At 42.2% G+C, this 15,741-nt stretch overlaps 1 protein-coding gene and 2 non-coding genes across 4 annotated transcripts; all 3 read right to left on the minus strand.

Annotated features, from left to right (window-relative positions):
* Positions 1 to 336: 336 nt before the first annotated feature.
* Positions 337 to 13,329, minus strand: PABPC4 (poly(A) binding protein cytoplasmic 4). 2 transcript variants are annotated; one of them, XM_072136486.1, is made up of 15 exons: positions 12,668 to 13,328; positions 9,103 to 9,296; positions 8,904 to 9,019; positions 8,372 to 8,511; positions 8,029 to 8,123; positions 7,737 to 7,874; positions 6,467 to 6,562; positions 5,913 to 6,185; positions 5,749 to 5,836; positions 5,005 to 5,121; positions 2,819 to 2,937; positions 2,140 to 2,233; positions 1,910 to 2,040; positions 1,206 to 1,305; positions 337 to 645 (listed from the first exon to the last, which is right to left on the minus strand). In XM_072136486.1, the coding sequence occupies exons 1-14, from the start codon at positions 12,858 to 12,860 to the stop codon at positions 1,219 to 1,221; spliced, it is 1,881 nt and encodes a 626-aa protein (XP_071992587.1). In that variant the 5' UTR covers positions 12,861 to 13,328; the 3' UTR covers positions 337 to 645; positions 1,206 to 1,218. The 2 variants fall into 2 exon arrangements, with proteins under 2 accessions (XP_071992587.1, XP_071992588.1); XM_072136487.1 differs by lacking the exons at positions 337 to 645; positions 1,206 to 1,305; positions 1,910 to 2,040; ... (5 more) ...; positions 6,467 to 6,562; positions 8,029 to 8,123 and having other exon boundaries at positions 7,736 to 7,874; positions 12,668 to 13,329.
* On the minus strand, positions 4,069 to 4,199 carry LOC140120093 (small nucleolar RNA SNORA55). The gene has a single exon (XR_011853523.1). It is a non-coding gene; the product is annotated as a small nucleolar RNA SNORA55 (small nucleolar RNA).
* LOC140120092 (small nucleolar RNA SNORA55) lies at positions 6,254 to 6,382 on the minus strand. Its single transcript, XR_011853522.1, has one exon. It is a non-coding gene; the product is annotated as a small nucleolar RNA SNORA55 (small nucleolar RNA).
* Positions 13,330 to 15,741: the final 2,412 nt, after the last annotated feature.

Here is a 15,741-nt window from a genome sequence, read left to right on the forward strand (position 1 = left end):
GTGGTTTGTGGTCATCTCATGCTGAAGGACAACAGATGGCGCATATATGTTATATCGGAGGTATAGCATTTGTGAAGGGATCAATGAAGTAAAGTCCCTTTAAAATAAATTTTAAACATTGTTAAAAAATTTCTTACTTTTACATGGTTAACTAAGGCTTTGGGCTATAGTTAAAATGATACCAGTTACAAAGCTTTACAAGCTAACACAGAAGTAAATACAAGTACTTGTATTACTTTCACAAAACCATTACAGAAGGCCATTTAGCAATGTTCTCAGCATTAGTCCCTGAATGACAGAAAGATATAGCACCCACACAAGTCGAAAACAAAATAATTGGACTTAAAACATTTTATTAATTTCATTGAGAAAAGAGTTTAGATCTCATTTAGATATCTTTAAACTAAAACTGCAAAAAATAAAAATCATTTGCAATTAGAAGGAGAAAGTTCTGCAGAAGAATCCGGGAGATGTTCACTCAAAATGCAACTTCTCATCCCAAGAGCAATAAAGCGACATAGTGCATAGACCCCCTGTTTTACAAACAGATGACATCTCAAGATAAGCAGCATGTGGATGAAACTTGATTCTTGGCAGCCACTTTCTAAACTCACACATTCTGGGATTATTTGGCTTCATTACTTCCTGCAAAATAAAGTTAACAGAAAGTGGGAGATTAATACAAACTTTGCATATACAAATGAAGTACAAAGGGACATGGCTCATTGGGGAGCTTCTGAAAGTTGCACACTTCAATTTACAAAAATTGCCTTTAATAACCACTGCAAAACTCCATGAACAGCTCTTCCCAGCTATGAATCCATTATTGGTGGTGCTCATATAATCTATAGCTTTTAAAAGGCACAAAAAAAAAAAATTGTGCTGCCAAGAGCTGAAGATCCTAAAGGTATGGGCAAGGGAAGAGATTCTCAACTTTAAAAGTGGATAGTGGGTTATATTGGCTATATAGTCCAAAATAGAAGTGTTATCAACAGAACATACCTCATACATCCTTGGCTACTCTAGAGTAGCTCCCTGCACAGAAGGGAAACATGTCCTTACCAGGGAAGGGGTTAAAATTTTTCATTTTGTGAGCTTTTATTTCATGTAATACCGGAACATGCATAAAACCTATACCTTATGGATAACAATCCAAGAAGCCTACAGCTAAAAATACCCAATGTAGAAAGAAAATGAGGACTTACAGGATACCCTGGTTCAGGAGGTAGCAGCAACAAGCCCCACTTTCTGGGCAGCATCTTTCTTAGCCTGGTGAGCTTGTAAAACAGCCACAGCCTCTTCTACCTGAAGGAAAGCAATTTTCAGAGATATGTTAGTCGTTCTGATATATTGCCACATTTCTCTCTACAGTTGGACCCAGTACACATCCGCATCAAAGTTTCAGTAACACTCTTCGTTATAGAACAGTAATGGAAACAAAATGTGGAAGGCCTTCGGTTCTCCATAAAGGTTCCATGAGGGAAGGAAGGGAAACATTGTGCCTGCTTCCAAAAATGGAGGTGGTAAGGGCACAGCTAACATGGGGTGCTATGCATCCCCTCACTTTTAAAGCAGAAGCTGATGATCCCAGCTGTGAATTTAACCTAAACTATACAAAAGTTAGGCAGATCTGTCACCAATTTAAATTACAAGGGTGGTTCATTAAGTAGCTGTGTTTGACGACAGAGGGCGTTCCTGACGGAAGTTGGTTTCATCATCGTGTTCTGCCATCTATCAAACAACAAAAAAAATGGTGTCTTCATTTCTAACCCGGGTACTTATTGAACCGCCCTCATATGCTGTGCTAAATTCAGCCACAAACTGTTTGAAGCCGTTTTAGTTTTTAAACACATTTAATAACCGATACATGGTGACAACTTTCTGTATTATCGGAAACATTTATCTTTACCTTGGAACGCAGCGACTCTGGGGATTCCAACATGTGTAGTAGTTCTGAGTTATCAATTTCTAGCAGCATTCCTGTTATTTTACCCGCCAATGAAGGGTGCATGGCTTGGATAAGAGGGAAGAGACGCTCTCCTATAAAGAAACAAAGGATTAATACTCATTTCCTAAATATCTGTCACGCACAAAGAAAAATTAAAACAACCCATACAAAATATAAGACAGCCGACTCACCCAACATTTGTTTCTGTTCTTGAGGAGGGGCAGCAGCCAGCATGGAAGCTGTGAGTGGCTCCTGTCCTTGTACATGGACAGCAGGCTGGGGATTCTGATGGAAAATTATATTACTTCAAAACTGAGCTTATACAAGTGTTCAAAATTATGTAGCAGTAAATAAATGATGATTATTTGATGTAAATATTCAAGGATATACAGTACGATTTTCCCACAATCTTAGGGAGAGGTATCTTTCTGCAGAACATATTCTTAGACAGATTAGAAAAAAAATGGGGTTATCTGGTTGTAATAAATAAAAAATGGTTTCAATGTATTTCCAAATTGCCCAAGCTTCTGCTCTGCTGTGGTAACAGATAGTAAGCAATATGCTTTTCAGCAGCCACCTGGTCAAGAGCAGCTAAAGAGTGCTGCAAACTCATTCTAATTCGGCCATGATTTTAAAATAGAAAGGGGCATGGATAGATATTTTTTATGGCTACACATTTCTTTGTACAGAACATATACCTACATCTTGACTGGTTGCAGATAAATTATAAAACGGTTTTCCAAGCCATTAAATCAATGCACTTTCAGCCATTAAAGAGGACCATTTACTACCACTGTTCTGCACTGGCTGTCATACTATCAGTTTTAGTCACTGCACTATATTAGCAAATAAGCAACAGACAGCAAGTACCTGCAGAGGCTGAACTCCAGGGAGTGGACAGCGTGTGTACTTGTATGGAGGTACAGCTCGAGGGGGAGGAGCAGAGACTGGTTGTCTAGGACCTAAGGTCTGAGTAGCAGAAGATACCCCTGCACACAAAATGTTAAATTACTAGATGGCCATATAAAGATGACACTAATATACTTAAAAACAAAACACTGCAGTAGCTTACAGTACCAAGCCAGAAGGTATAATAAAAATATATACAGGAGATCCCCCTACATAAGGACACCCGACTTACAGACAACCTCTAGTTAAAGACGGACCCCATTGCCTCTGGTGAAATTCTCTGAATGCTTTACTATAGTCCCAGACTGAAATGATCAGCTGTAAGGAGTCTTTATTGATAATCCTTAGTCCAATTACAGCAGAAAAATTTTGAAACTTCAAAAGTCACTGGGGCAAAAAAAAAAATTTGTTTGGATCGACAATTATAAAATATACAATTTCTACTTACATACAAATTCAACTTAAGAACAAACCTATGAAATCTATCTTGTACATAACACGGGGACTGCCTGTATACATTATAATATAGACTAGAGAGTTCAGTTTCTTTACAGAAATTCTGCAATTATCTGCCCACCTTGTGTTATCCAGCCCGACTCCTGCTCCATGCCCCAGTGCTATGCTATCTTAGAGACACGCATGTCAGGAGAGCTACATAGAGCGCACCGTGCCATACAACAGCATTTGCCACATCAAATCATCAGGCCACAAGGCAAGCCCGATTGTTATTCGGGAGCACCTGTTAAAGGGGGTTGGCCACACACTAATAAATATATATATTAGTCTATCCTCATGACGTCTCCCTCTGTCCTTCCTCACTGACACAGGAAGAGGGGAAGGAGTGTGGAGAGGAATGAATCATAACCCCTGCTGCCACAGCGCCTCCTATTCATCAGTGTTCAGACATGTAAATAATTAGGGTGGGTCTGTATAGAACACAGAAGTAGAAGGGGTGCTGAATCACTTTATGAACATTCAGGGAATATTAAGACATGAAAAAAGGCACACGGCCAACTTATGTAAATGAGCGGCCAACCCCTTTAAGGAGTAGCTTTTGGCAACCACAAGGCCAATATAGCCAGAGTGAAAATAAATGACAACCCTATGCTAGACTGTACTACTGTGTGCTTTCTTACAGGATACCAAAAATTCACTACAACTTTTCAGTTATAGTGTATGTACAGTATATGTAAAGATGTATACAAAGTAACAAATGTGGCAAAGTTGTAGAGACAAAACACAAGGTCAAGCATGCTTTGTCTGGATTCTCTTTGCTGTTTTTTTTAAGCACATATTGACATTTCATACAGCACTATGCGGTAGAAACATAAGGTCATAGTGCATTAATCCATTGCAGAATTATACATTATAGCCATGTTCTAGCTAAAATACCACAGGACAATGTAACATAAGAAACTTGGTCCATTAAAAAAAACAAAAAAAAAACATTCAACGTGGAATTAAATCTAAATAATTAATATGCAATAAGGACAATAAAAGCCAGCTCACACGTCACTTGAGTCTAATTTGTGGAGCCATTTTAGACAGAACTAATTCTAGTGCAATTGAAGGTGGTGTACCAAGATATTTATCCCCATCTACAATCTCACTGATGGATGCATGCTTCCCCTGTCACTACATATTCTCCGAGTGCTGAAGATAGCCAAGCACTATGCTCTAAAATGTCTGATGCTCCCATATAACTACATGGACCATAAGGATGCATGCTAAACCTGCCAATCGATCAATTGGGACACTCCCTTTATGGCAAACTTAATTATGTGCATTACTTTTTGTTTCATCATGCAAAACTTATAGTTATATACAAAAGTGATTTTATTGGATAAAGCCTAGGTGACCATCAGACTTTTGCAAGATGGTTTGGGATGTACACTGAAAAAACATTAAGCACTCTTACTTTGAGGCCTGACTACTAGGTATCTCTTCAAGCTAATGGCTTGAGTGGGTGTTAACTTTTTCCAAAGATCTCCCTTTTCCCAATATTTATAAAGAAAAATAAAACTTTGCTTTGTATAATATTCTTATTTGCTTATAAAGAAATTTGTAATGATCGTTAAAAGAGGGTCTGTTTATGTGTGAAGGCACGTTACAATCATTTTGGCTAAAATTCAATAAAGTTCTCTCACCAACTCTCTGGGCTACATTGGGGATTCCACGGGTACCCTGAGTACTTGGCGGTGGTATATGGCGTAAGGACTGACGTGGACCACTTTGGCGCAGCGTGTTCGGCATCGGTTGAAAGCCTAAAGGAAAAAAAGAATAAGTGGTGGTACGCAAAATGCAGATTATGGGGTATTCCCAGAAAGTCTTAATTACCACATATAATCGAGTATAAACAGACCGAGTATAAGCTAAGATGCCCAATTAAAAAAACAAAAACCTATTGATTTGAGTATAAGCCGAAGGTGGGAAATGCATTGGTCACAGCCCCCACAGTATATAGCCTGCCAGCTTCCTGCCCCCCAGTATATAGCCTGCACCATGTACCCCCAATAGAATGCATGTAGAAAAAACAAAAAGTGTACTCACCTCTTCTATCCATCGCGGCTCCGGCTTTGGCTCCCTGTACCCATGCGGTCAGTCACAGGCACCATGAAGTCAGTCACTTGCTGCGAGCACAAACAGAGTCAGCATGCGGCTGATGGCAGGATGCCTGCGACGGAACCACACAGGGACAGGAAGCTGATGCCGCGATGGATAGAAGAGAACCTGCCAGGGGGCGTTGGAGGGAGAGTACACAGTTTTTTTTTTCTTGACTCGAGTATAAGCTGAGTTAGGGTTTTTCAGCACATTGTGCTGAATAACTCGTCTTATACTCGAGTATATAGAGTTCATATTTAGCCATCTATAAAAAAAAAAAAAACCCTTACCTTGAGGACGTCCTGCTTGTTGCCACCTAGGGCCTGGGCGTACTTGGGTCATATGATTGGGTGCATAGTATGTAGGTCTGTTTTGAGCCTAGAAAAATATATATCAACATTGTAAAATTATACACGTTAAAGAGCATCTTACAGTAAGTTTCCATCACTCCCACCTGTGGAACTGCAGGTACGAAGTACCCTCCAGGGGCAGGCTGAAATTGGTTGATGAGGGTATTGGCAGGAAGAGCCCTCATTCCAGCTATACGCTGCATATACTGATTTGTAAGATGAGCTTTACGTTCCTCTTTTCTTTGAGCCAATGCTACATAGAGTGGTTTAGACCCTACAATTCTTCCATTCATCTCAGTGACTGCTTTAGTGGCTTCTTCTGGGGAAGAAAAGCAAACAAATCCAAATCCTTTGCTACGACCATCTTCAAGCATTACCTGGAAGAGACATTATGAATTGAGATGGATGCTATATGGTAACAACAATTTCAAATGTGTAAAAGTCTGTATGTGGAAGAGGTGTAGAGACCGAGCACAATGCAAACTATGCTCAGTCTGGATTTTCTCTGCATTTATCTAGCACTGAATTGCCTCTCCCTGCATAGTACAGCAGGGACAGGATGAGTTTACAGTGCAATGAGGAGGGAGGGCTTTGGGGACTGGGTAGCTTATTTTAAGGAAATTATAAAGGAAAGTATATAAGCCCTGCCCTTTCATACCTTGGCGCTTGTGATTGATCCAAATGGAGAAAACTCTTTCCTCAGTTTTTCATCGTCAATCGTATCATCCAGGTTTTTAATATACAAATTTACACCCTGTAAGGAAATGGTACATTTATTAGGGGTCAAGTAGACCATTTTAAATTTCATGAGCATGTGGCATAAGGCTCCCCCTCCAATTAAGGTATGTTAGTGCATTGTAGGCCCCTTCCTGAGCAGGGATGGCTATTGATGTTCATTGGTCTGCTTCCCCCCAACGGATTAATTATACTATCAATATAATACCACAAGTTGGGGGGACCCCCTAGTCCACTTAGATAAGGGCCTTTGCACAAATGTTCCCTTCTGGTGGGTGAACTAAGGCCAAAAGCAACAGGAAGGTGTGTGGGTGGCATCCCAACAGGAACCCCCACAGCGATATGTAGCTTTGTTTAAGCTTTTTAATTGATTTTTATACCAGTTTCTCCCCCCTTCCCTGTTGCCCATTTTGTAAATTTATTGTGTATGAGATGTATTGTTTATAATAAAGAATAAATATTATGTATGCACACGTCTCATTAATATTTGATTGTAATGCTCAAATTGTGCACATTTCAATTTGTGTTTTCATTTATGAGCATGAGTTCCATCAGATGTGGGGTACAACAGGGGTGTTTAAGGATCATCATATGTGAAATAATAAAGGCATGTCTACTTTTATATTTTGCAGAGATAAATAGTGTAAACAGATGTTTTTTGGTCTGCCTCAATAGTGAATGCAAGGTTTAAATAGTACAAATGTTTTTTCTTAAATGGGTTTGCCTGTATAGAAAAATGTATGCCATTCACAGGACATGTTAGAAATAGGAGGGTCCTACCACCTGTGAATAAGTGATAAATATTAGATCATGGGGTGGGGGGTCTTGGCTGTTAGGTGCTAGGAAGAATAGGGGATCACAAGTTCTCATTATATGTACCAAAGCACAGTGACTTCTAGGTCATTTCAGAAAAGTATGTGCAGCCAAAAACCTTAAAAGTTATGGAGTGCAGGATAAAGTTCCCTGCCCTCAAATGATTTCCATAGTACCATCAGCCAGTTACCAGGACAGACAAAAACCAGTAAATCAAATATGAGGAACATGCCATCTCCTGTTCTGCCTAATAATGGAGTCTCGACTGTTGGACAATCTCAAATTTATCTCCCATCTACAGGATAAGGGATAACTTTCATTTATGACAACCACTGAGGAAAAAAAATGAACCAATTTGTTTCAATAAATGAAAAGCATACCTGATAACGACTTATCCTTTCCTGCTTTAACTGTTCAAATCGTCTTTTTAGCTCTGCTTGGCGTTCAACCTTTTTTTGTGCTCTGCCAACAAACATCACTTTGCCATTGACGTCCCTCCCATTCATATCATCTACAGCCTAGAAAAAAAAAATAAAATAAAATAAACCCCTTAAAAACATTACAGTTATATATTCCCTACAATTAAATGCGTTGACTACTGCAGAGCTCCCCAGTACCTGGCTCTCCTCTGCAGACATACTTTGTCTGCCTGGTCCTCCAGGGAGCTCTTACCTTATTTGCATCTTCATGTTTTTCAAAGCTGACAAAGCCAAACCCTTTGGACTTCCCACTCGGGTCAGTCATCACCTTAACGCTCAGAGTCTTCCCTGCAGCCAAGAGACACCAGTTAACCACCAAGGTCACAGGGTCACAGCATGCAGGTGCACGGCACACGCTTGAAACCAGGCGCCCACATGCGGGAGCAGAGTCCGATTTCATTAGGTTAACCACGGCATACGCGTGGAACCAGAAGCCCACATGCATGGGCAGAGCCAAGGAGCTCACAGTTATCCACCGCACAAACGAAGCCAGAAGCAAGTGGTCACTTGGTGTTATCATGATTTCACTTAGTTACCGTATTTGCAGAAAGTCTCCTTCAGTCGTTCATCATCCATATCCTCCCCAAAATTCTTGATGTAAACGTTTGTGAATTCCTTGGCTTTGGCTCCAAGTTCTGCTTCCCTTTCCCTTCGGCACTTAAAACGCCCAACAAATCTGCACAGCAAAGATGATAGTTTGGTTCTGTCATTTAGAAACCACCACATGGCTAACTTTCATAGTCAAATGACATCCAAGAGCAGTGAAAAAACATACAATACACTGTCCATTTCTCACCAGTGAAACTCCATGGAGAATTGGATGGCTTGACTAAAAGACAAGCGCTATAATGTTCACATATAAACAGCTATGCCTAATAAGAGCAGGAACCTCATTGCAGAACCCACACACAGTGCCCAAATAAGCATACAAAACAGCTAGCGTATGGGGTGTCTAGGTGTAAGGGGAATGGCCATATGTGAAACAACCCCAAGCTCATTGGCACAACTGCAACAGTACAAAATATAATGCCTTTTCTAACACAGTCTATATACCACACCAAGCCTCACACTTTGCGATCGTTGAGCAGCATGCCATTCATCTTCTCTATGGCTCTGTCCGCAGCATCTTGTGTCTCAAAGTGCACAAAAGCATATCCCTTGGAGCCATTCTCATCACAAACCACCTGTATGAGAGAGGCTGGAATAAGTCTCTGATGGGTAACAAATATCAAACAAAAATGTTTATACAAGCAACTACAACACTTACCTTACAAGAAAGAATGTTGCCAAAAGCAGAAAAAGTGTCATAAAGTGCTTTGTTGTCAATTGATTTGTCGAGATTCTTTATGAAAACGTTGCCCACTCCAGATTTCCTTAGAGATGGGTCACGCTGAGACCACATAATACGGATAGGTTTTCCTTTGATCACATCAAAGTTCATGGTGTCCAGGGCACGCTCAGCTGCAAACAGATTTAACAAAAAACATTAAAATCCCTTGTACTTTCACCACCTAGCCAGCACCAAGTCCGTAGCAATTAGTCTGAATCCCAGACTATAGTGACCACATTTCACGTGCCGGGGATAGGACTCCATATAATGTATTATTGTAACCTTTGTGGAGTAGTAAATTACTGTATAATCATTCTTACTCAGGGTTGTCAAACAGGGAATTAATACAATTGGAAATGTCCTATTCTATTCCCGATGTAAGGATTTAGGCCAGTGGTGAACAACATTTATTGGTCCAGGAACCATGGTATCATAGGGCTCAACTTTAAGGGTCTGCATTAGTAATCAGCATTAGTAATTAGGTATTAAACACTACATTCAGAGCAGACAATCCGACTGGAAATCCTAAAGCATAAAACTAATACTGGACATCCCCAGTGCAGACAAAAATAAATCCTCTTCAACTAGAGATGAACGTGGCTGCACTTTATGTACGTACATAGGATTGAAGCTCCTCTGCTATAGATTAGAGGAAGGCAGCAGTGGGCTGCATTTCTCTCAAGTACTGCTAGAGTCTGAACAATTTTGGTGGAGCTGGAGTAGAAGTCGGAATTTTGGCGCTGTTACACGGGACGTTTATGGCTGCGTTTGCAAACGCAGACTAAGCCGCACCCATCGGGGCCAAGCCGCCAGTGTTTTGCATTACTTTAATGCAAAACACCGGCAGCTCGGTTCCGAATCGCAGGCGTTTCCATAGAAACGCTGATGCGATTGGCCCTCCCCGATGGGTGCGGCTTGGTCTGCGTTTGCAAATGCAGCCATAAACGTCCCGTGTGACAGCGCCCTCAGGGAAATCGAGGGATCAAAGTGGAAGGTTTGGCGTTCTGACTCCACAGCCCTTCTTACTATAATGTAGAGACCCAGTGCTCTGTAGTAGATCACTGTACAAGCAGTAACACTGATTATGTGCGGATTGGTTGAGCTGTTTGTACACATTCATGCGAAAGCTCTCAGCGCCCTTAGCTGATGTCAAAACCAGGAAGTCATGCCCAATTCAGATAGTTGTAATAAAACAATTTTTTTCAAGTATCTTAACAGTTTCTCTTTAATTCTTAAATAAAAAGGAGGGCTTGATTAATGCGGGAGAAGATAAACGGTTAGATTTGTACTATTTTGGGGTAGACCTGACTTTTTGATCACTATTACAGTTCTTTGGGAGATCAGAAGCAACAAAAGTTAATTTTTTAAAAGTTTATTTTTTATGCCAATCATAGTACATGTAAAGCAAAATAGTATCGGCTTAGCCAAGGTCGCCATTCTTTTATTTTTAAAATCTATTTACCTTTATTTACGTATTATTACGTCAAGGAGACGTAAACAGAATACTATGATCACTTATACAAGCCACTGAAAGGGCCACTAATCAGGACAGGCATTCTCAACCTTAATTGGAAAACTGAAGGCTGCAATCACACAAGAAGGTTGCATTTATATAAAAATCAATGTAAATATGGTGTTATGTAAACTCAATGGGGGACATTTACTTAAAGTGTCGGTGTCTGCATTGGCTTTGTTACCGACCTGCTCTCGGAAAGAAGACACACATTTAATATTGTAGAGCTGTGCAGAGACGTTTCTGTCCCCGAGACCATTTTCTTTCCCCGAGACCATTTTCTGTCCCTGGGACCAAAATCTGTCCCGAGAACCAGAAATGTGTCCAACAGTCCCTGCTAGACCAGTTTTCTTTTGGTCTACTTTCCGCCAGTTTACAGCGCCCAAAAATGGCTGTGACACATATTAATTGTGTCTGAGTTTCCACTCCGCCAAAGCCACGCCCCTTTTCGGAGAAGAGTCGGAGCAGACGGAAAAAGTCATTTTTTCTGTCCCCGACAGCTAATAGGTAGGAGAGCAGAACATGTGGTGAGAGCGCCACAAAACTGGCGGAAACGCCATAGTAAATGTCCCCCAATGTCACTCCACTGCTTCTGCAGGTGTCATTTTCTGTGTAGGTGCAGATATATATGGTATTTGGACAGCTGCCTAGCCCTGCTGCCGGCTTGGATCTACAACATTCCCTACATCCCTGACCCCTCAAGTATCTTTCAATCCCTCCTGTACATAGATTGCCATTACACAATAAAGAAGTCATTCTACTGCACAAAACAGCATACACAAATGTTTGCGCGCCAGCTGTTTGAATGGCTAGCTTAGCTCAAGCCCTCCCACTCCCTATGCATATGGCTATGGTTTCTACAGTTTGCCCAGGTCAAATTCTGCCCACTTTACAGCTCAGCATTTCTATTGTAATCAGCGATGAGAGAATGAGAATCTCATACACCAATGACACACGTGTCGGAGGCCTGCAACTGAACACGTTCATGTGCAGGAAGCCTAAATGCGTTGCAGCGGTAGGTTATTTTTTTCCAGTAGTGTGTGATTTTAATATTCTACACTGGAACCAGCACTCTAAAAAAACACATAATCCATTTAATGAATAAACGGTAGCCACCAGCCCATTTGACATCTATTTCCTGCTATTAAATTGGAAGCGAGAAAAAGAAAATAAAAAATCTGTTAACTGCCTTAGTACCTATAAAGTTGCCCCCGCAGTAACTGGGACATGTGCACGGGGTCAGACAGCAAGCTCTCAGAAGGCATAGCAGCTGGAATGTAGAGGAGTTTATTTATAGGACAGCAGATTTACATGTAGATTACAGCCACACAAAACTAAAATAATGAACACATCAATAGACTCCTGGAGAGAGTGGAAGAGAGCAGCTCTATTCTGAACACAAGTCACATTTGGGATGGCACAAGATTACCTACTTTATTGGTGGAATAAAACACAGCAGCATTGTGTCCATTCACAACTTTCTCCAACACACATACAAAGGGCACTTTACAATTGAGGTGCTTCATCTGTAGAACGTGAGATAATTAAGGTCTTAAACCTAAACAATTTTTAGAAACATTAGCTAACTATTAAACTGCAAAGCACAACTAAACCTTTGAAGCCATTTTTATCAAGTGTAATTCAGCTTTTCACACACACTGAATAAAGTTATTGGGACATGTGGGTCTCCGTTATGGCGACTTTTTGGGTTGCGGTTTTCTTTCAGCAGCGCTTTTGGAATGTGTGCGAGAACAACCTTAGATGATAACTTTTTTTGTTATTCTTTTACCTTTAGTGAGACCACCTTTATAGTTCTTTGCTTAACAAACAAGGGGGTCCAAAAGCTGCAATAAATTGCATTGTGTGGTCCAAGGTATTAATATGACTAATCCATTTATGCAGAGCTAAAATCTGACCCTGCATTAGAAATGACCTGAAGCAATCTCTAACCCTGTACATCACTGATCTATGTCCAGGCCATCTACTTACCATCTGCAGGCTGCTGGAAGTTTACATAGGCATAACCGAGGGATCTTCTTGTGATCATGTCCCGACAGACCCGTATAGACAGCACTGGCCCAGCAGGACTAAACTTCTCATAGAGCATGGCTTCTGTGACATCAGGGTGGAGGTCACCCACATAGAGGGAGGCCATAGGGTAACTGCTGGTAGCCGTGTGCATCACCCACCCCGAGTGTGTCCCGAACTAGAGGGAGTCGCTGGATCTCCACAGGAGAAATAAGCGGAGAGCAAAGAGTTTATACAAAGATGTCCGGACAAGCGGCAGCAACAGGTAATAGTGATCGGGCTGTGTGTAGGCGGGGATCGCGGGCAGATGCCAGGCTTCACTGCGGTGGACAGCAGATCAGGGGCAGCGCCTTACAGCAGTCACATAGGTTTATGGGCAGCAGCTAGGTATATGGTGCTTTTACTAGATGCAACGTGGCCGGCAAGGAGCAGTTAAAAGCCTGATGTTCCGTGGAGAGACCGGGGGGTTACAGTCTTACGAATGACTCGTGTACCGAGCAGTGTGTGTCTTGTAGTTACCCCTTCTATTTTTACGTCTTTAGAGCTTAGCGCCCCGGTCGCCCTCGGGAAAGCACCTTGTGGCCGACACCCTGCTCGGCAGTGAGTACAAGAGAGGGCGGTTATAGGTGGAAGCACGGCTTTTATATCCAGGTCACGTGATGCCGGCCTAGCCTTTAAGTCACAGCGGCCTCTGGTGTGCGCCATAGCAAATTACAGGTGAGGTAAGCGCCATATTGCTAGTGGCGCGCTGCGAATGAAAATGGGTTTTCCTCTACAGGCAGTCCCCGGGTTACATACAAGATAGGGTCTGGAGGTTTGTTCTTAAGTTGAATTTGTATGTAAGTCGAAACTGTATATTTTATAATAGAAGTTCTAGACAATTTTTTTCTTTTGCCCCAGTGACAATTGGAGTTTCAAAATTTTTGGTGTAATTGGACCAAGAATTATCAATAAAGCTTAATTACAGACACCTTATAGCTGATCATTGCAGTCTGGGACTATAGTAAAGCATCCAGAGAGCTTCACCAGAGGTCACAGTGGGCAGAGGGGTCCGTCTCTAACTATGGGTTGTCTGTAAGTCGGGTGTCCTTAAGTAGGGGACCGCCTGTATAAAAAAAAAAAAATCACACAGCTGTGCGCATGCGTCAGTTCCCATAGGACGCATGTGCTATGTAAAGGAGGGTGCATTCAGTTTTTTAGATTCCGTTTTTGATGTCAAAATCAGATGTGGATCATAATGAATGCGTACATATTAATAGGCGCTCTGCTTCATCACTCCACTCTTTGTTTAGACATCAAAAAACTGCAAAAACAAGATGTGTGTGAAGGAGAGTTACTGGAAATGCAGCTCGTTTTCCCAATATTATGTAAAAACCAAAGTCCACAATCATATGTGTTGACATATTGCTTATAACCCAAAAAATGTAAAATCTTAGGGCTGCCTTCACACTGGTCGATAGTCTGTCTGTGATACAGGGACAGTTTTAGGCTGGTGACACGTGGCATTTTTGTTGAGTTTTTTTTCATTGCGTTTCTACATCCTTGAAAAACTCTTATTTGTATATTTACTTTTTCAAGTTTGACAAAACGCATGCTTTTTTTAATGGACTGCTTAAAAATGGCCAAAAAAACGTGTTCAAAATGCCACGTGTGCAGCCGGCCTAAGGCCGCAGTCACGCGTACCGCTAGGCGTCCGTCATAACGTGACACTAGCGCACAGGGGGAGGTCCTCGGCCCGAACACACATGCGTTTCCAGGGATAAGGGATAAGCCGATCGCATGTGCGTTCGGGCCGAGGACCGAGGACCTGTGCGCTAGCGTCGCGTTATGAACGGACGCCAAGCGGTATGTGTGACCGCGGCCTTAAGTGTCTAAACTTGGCGTTTTCTCCCCTGCTTTTTTTGTCTGCACTTTTCAAAGCGGATGCTTTTTCAAAAACCCATGCATTTGTGGTCTGCGTTTTGAAATGCATGCAATTACTCACACAAACAGCTTGGAGAACAAGATGACTGCATTTTTATAAATTTCCAATATTCAGGGGCGCACCTGCCATGAGGCGAGTTGAGAATCTCGCCTCAGGCGGCGCGCCACCTGCTGGACGAGGGGGCGGCATTATGCGCCCGGCCGTCCATGCTGCCACCCGCCAGTCTGCCTATGCTGCCGCTGGAACCCCCACCCGTGCTGCCGCCCCCCGGCCTGTCGTGCAGTCCACCTGACCGCTCTCCCAGGCTGACACACCCCCCTGCATGCCGGCTGGCACATCCTCTTTCCCGCCAGCCGGCACATCCTTTTACCCGCTGGCCGCCACATCTTCCTGAGCACCTGTCTGCTCCACTCCCTCTGTCCCTTTCATCTCCGCTCTCCCCCTCCTCTGTTCTGCTCCCCCCTCTCTTCCACTCCGCTCCACTCCCTCTGTCCCGTTCATCTCCGCTCTCCCCCTCCTCCACTCGGCCCCCCCTCTCCTCCACTCCGCTCCGCTCCGCTCCCTCTGTCCCTTTCATCTCCGCTTCCTCCGCTATGCTCTGCTCCGCTCCCGCCCTCCTCCGCTCCCCTCCCCCCTTGTCCGCCCCCCCCCCCTCCTGCGCTCCTGGAGAACCTTCCTGGAAAATAAAAGAAAATAAAGTAAGTTTATCTGTTTATATGTATGTGATATGTGTATGTAATCTATATATATGTGTATATGTATGTGATGTGTATGTGTATATGTATGTGATGTGTATATGTATGTGATGTGTATGTGTATATGTATGTGATGTGTATGTGTATGTGATGTGTATATGTATGTGTATGTGTATATATGTATTCCGTATGCATTTTATACTACATGGCTGCATGCTGTATGCATTTAATACTACATGGCGGCACACCATATGCATTTTATACTACATGGCGGCATGCTGTATGCATTAAATTCTACAGGGCGATATGCTGTATGCATTTTATACTACATGGTGGTACTCTGTATGTATTTTGCATTGCTTTATTTTCACACCAAACCAATATGATGGATCTGGTCCTGGCACTCCCTGAAATAT

This window comes from Engystomops pustulosus, chromosome 2, assembly GCF_040894005.1.
Source record: "Engystomops pustulosus chromosome 2, aEngPut4.maternal, whole genome shotgun sequence".
Taxonomy (NCBI): domain Eukaryota; kingdom Metazoa; phylum Chordata; class Amphibia; order Anura; family Leptodactylidae; genus Engystomops; species Engystomops pustulosus.

Coding starts and splice junctions, on each gene's coding strand:
- PABPC4 (XM_072136486.1), bottom strand. CDS start 12,860: ATGCACACGGCTACCAGCAGTTACCCTATGGCCTCCCTCTATGTGGGT. Junction 6,563..7,736: donor AAAGGATAAGTCGTTATCAG/GTATGCTTTTCA, acceptor ATTTCCTTACAG/GGTGTAAATTTGTATATTAA. Junction 6,186..6,466: donor GATCAATCACAAGCGCCAAG/GTATGAAAGGGC, acceptor TGTCTCTTCCAG/GTAATGCTTGAAGATGGTCG.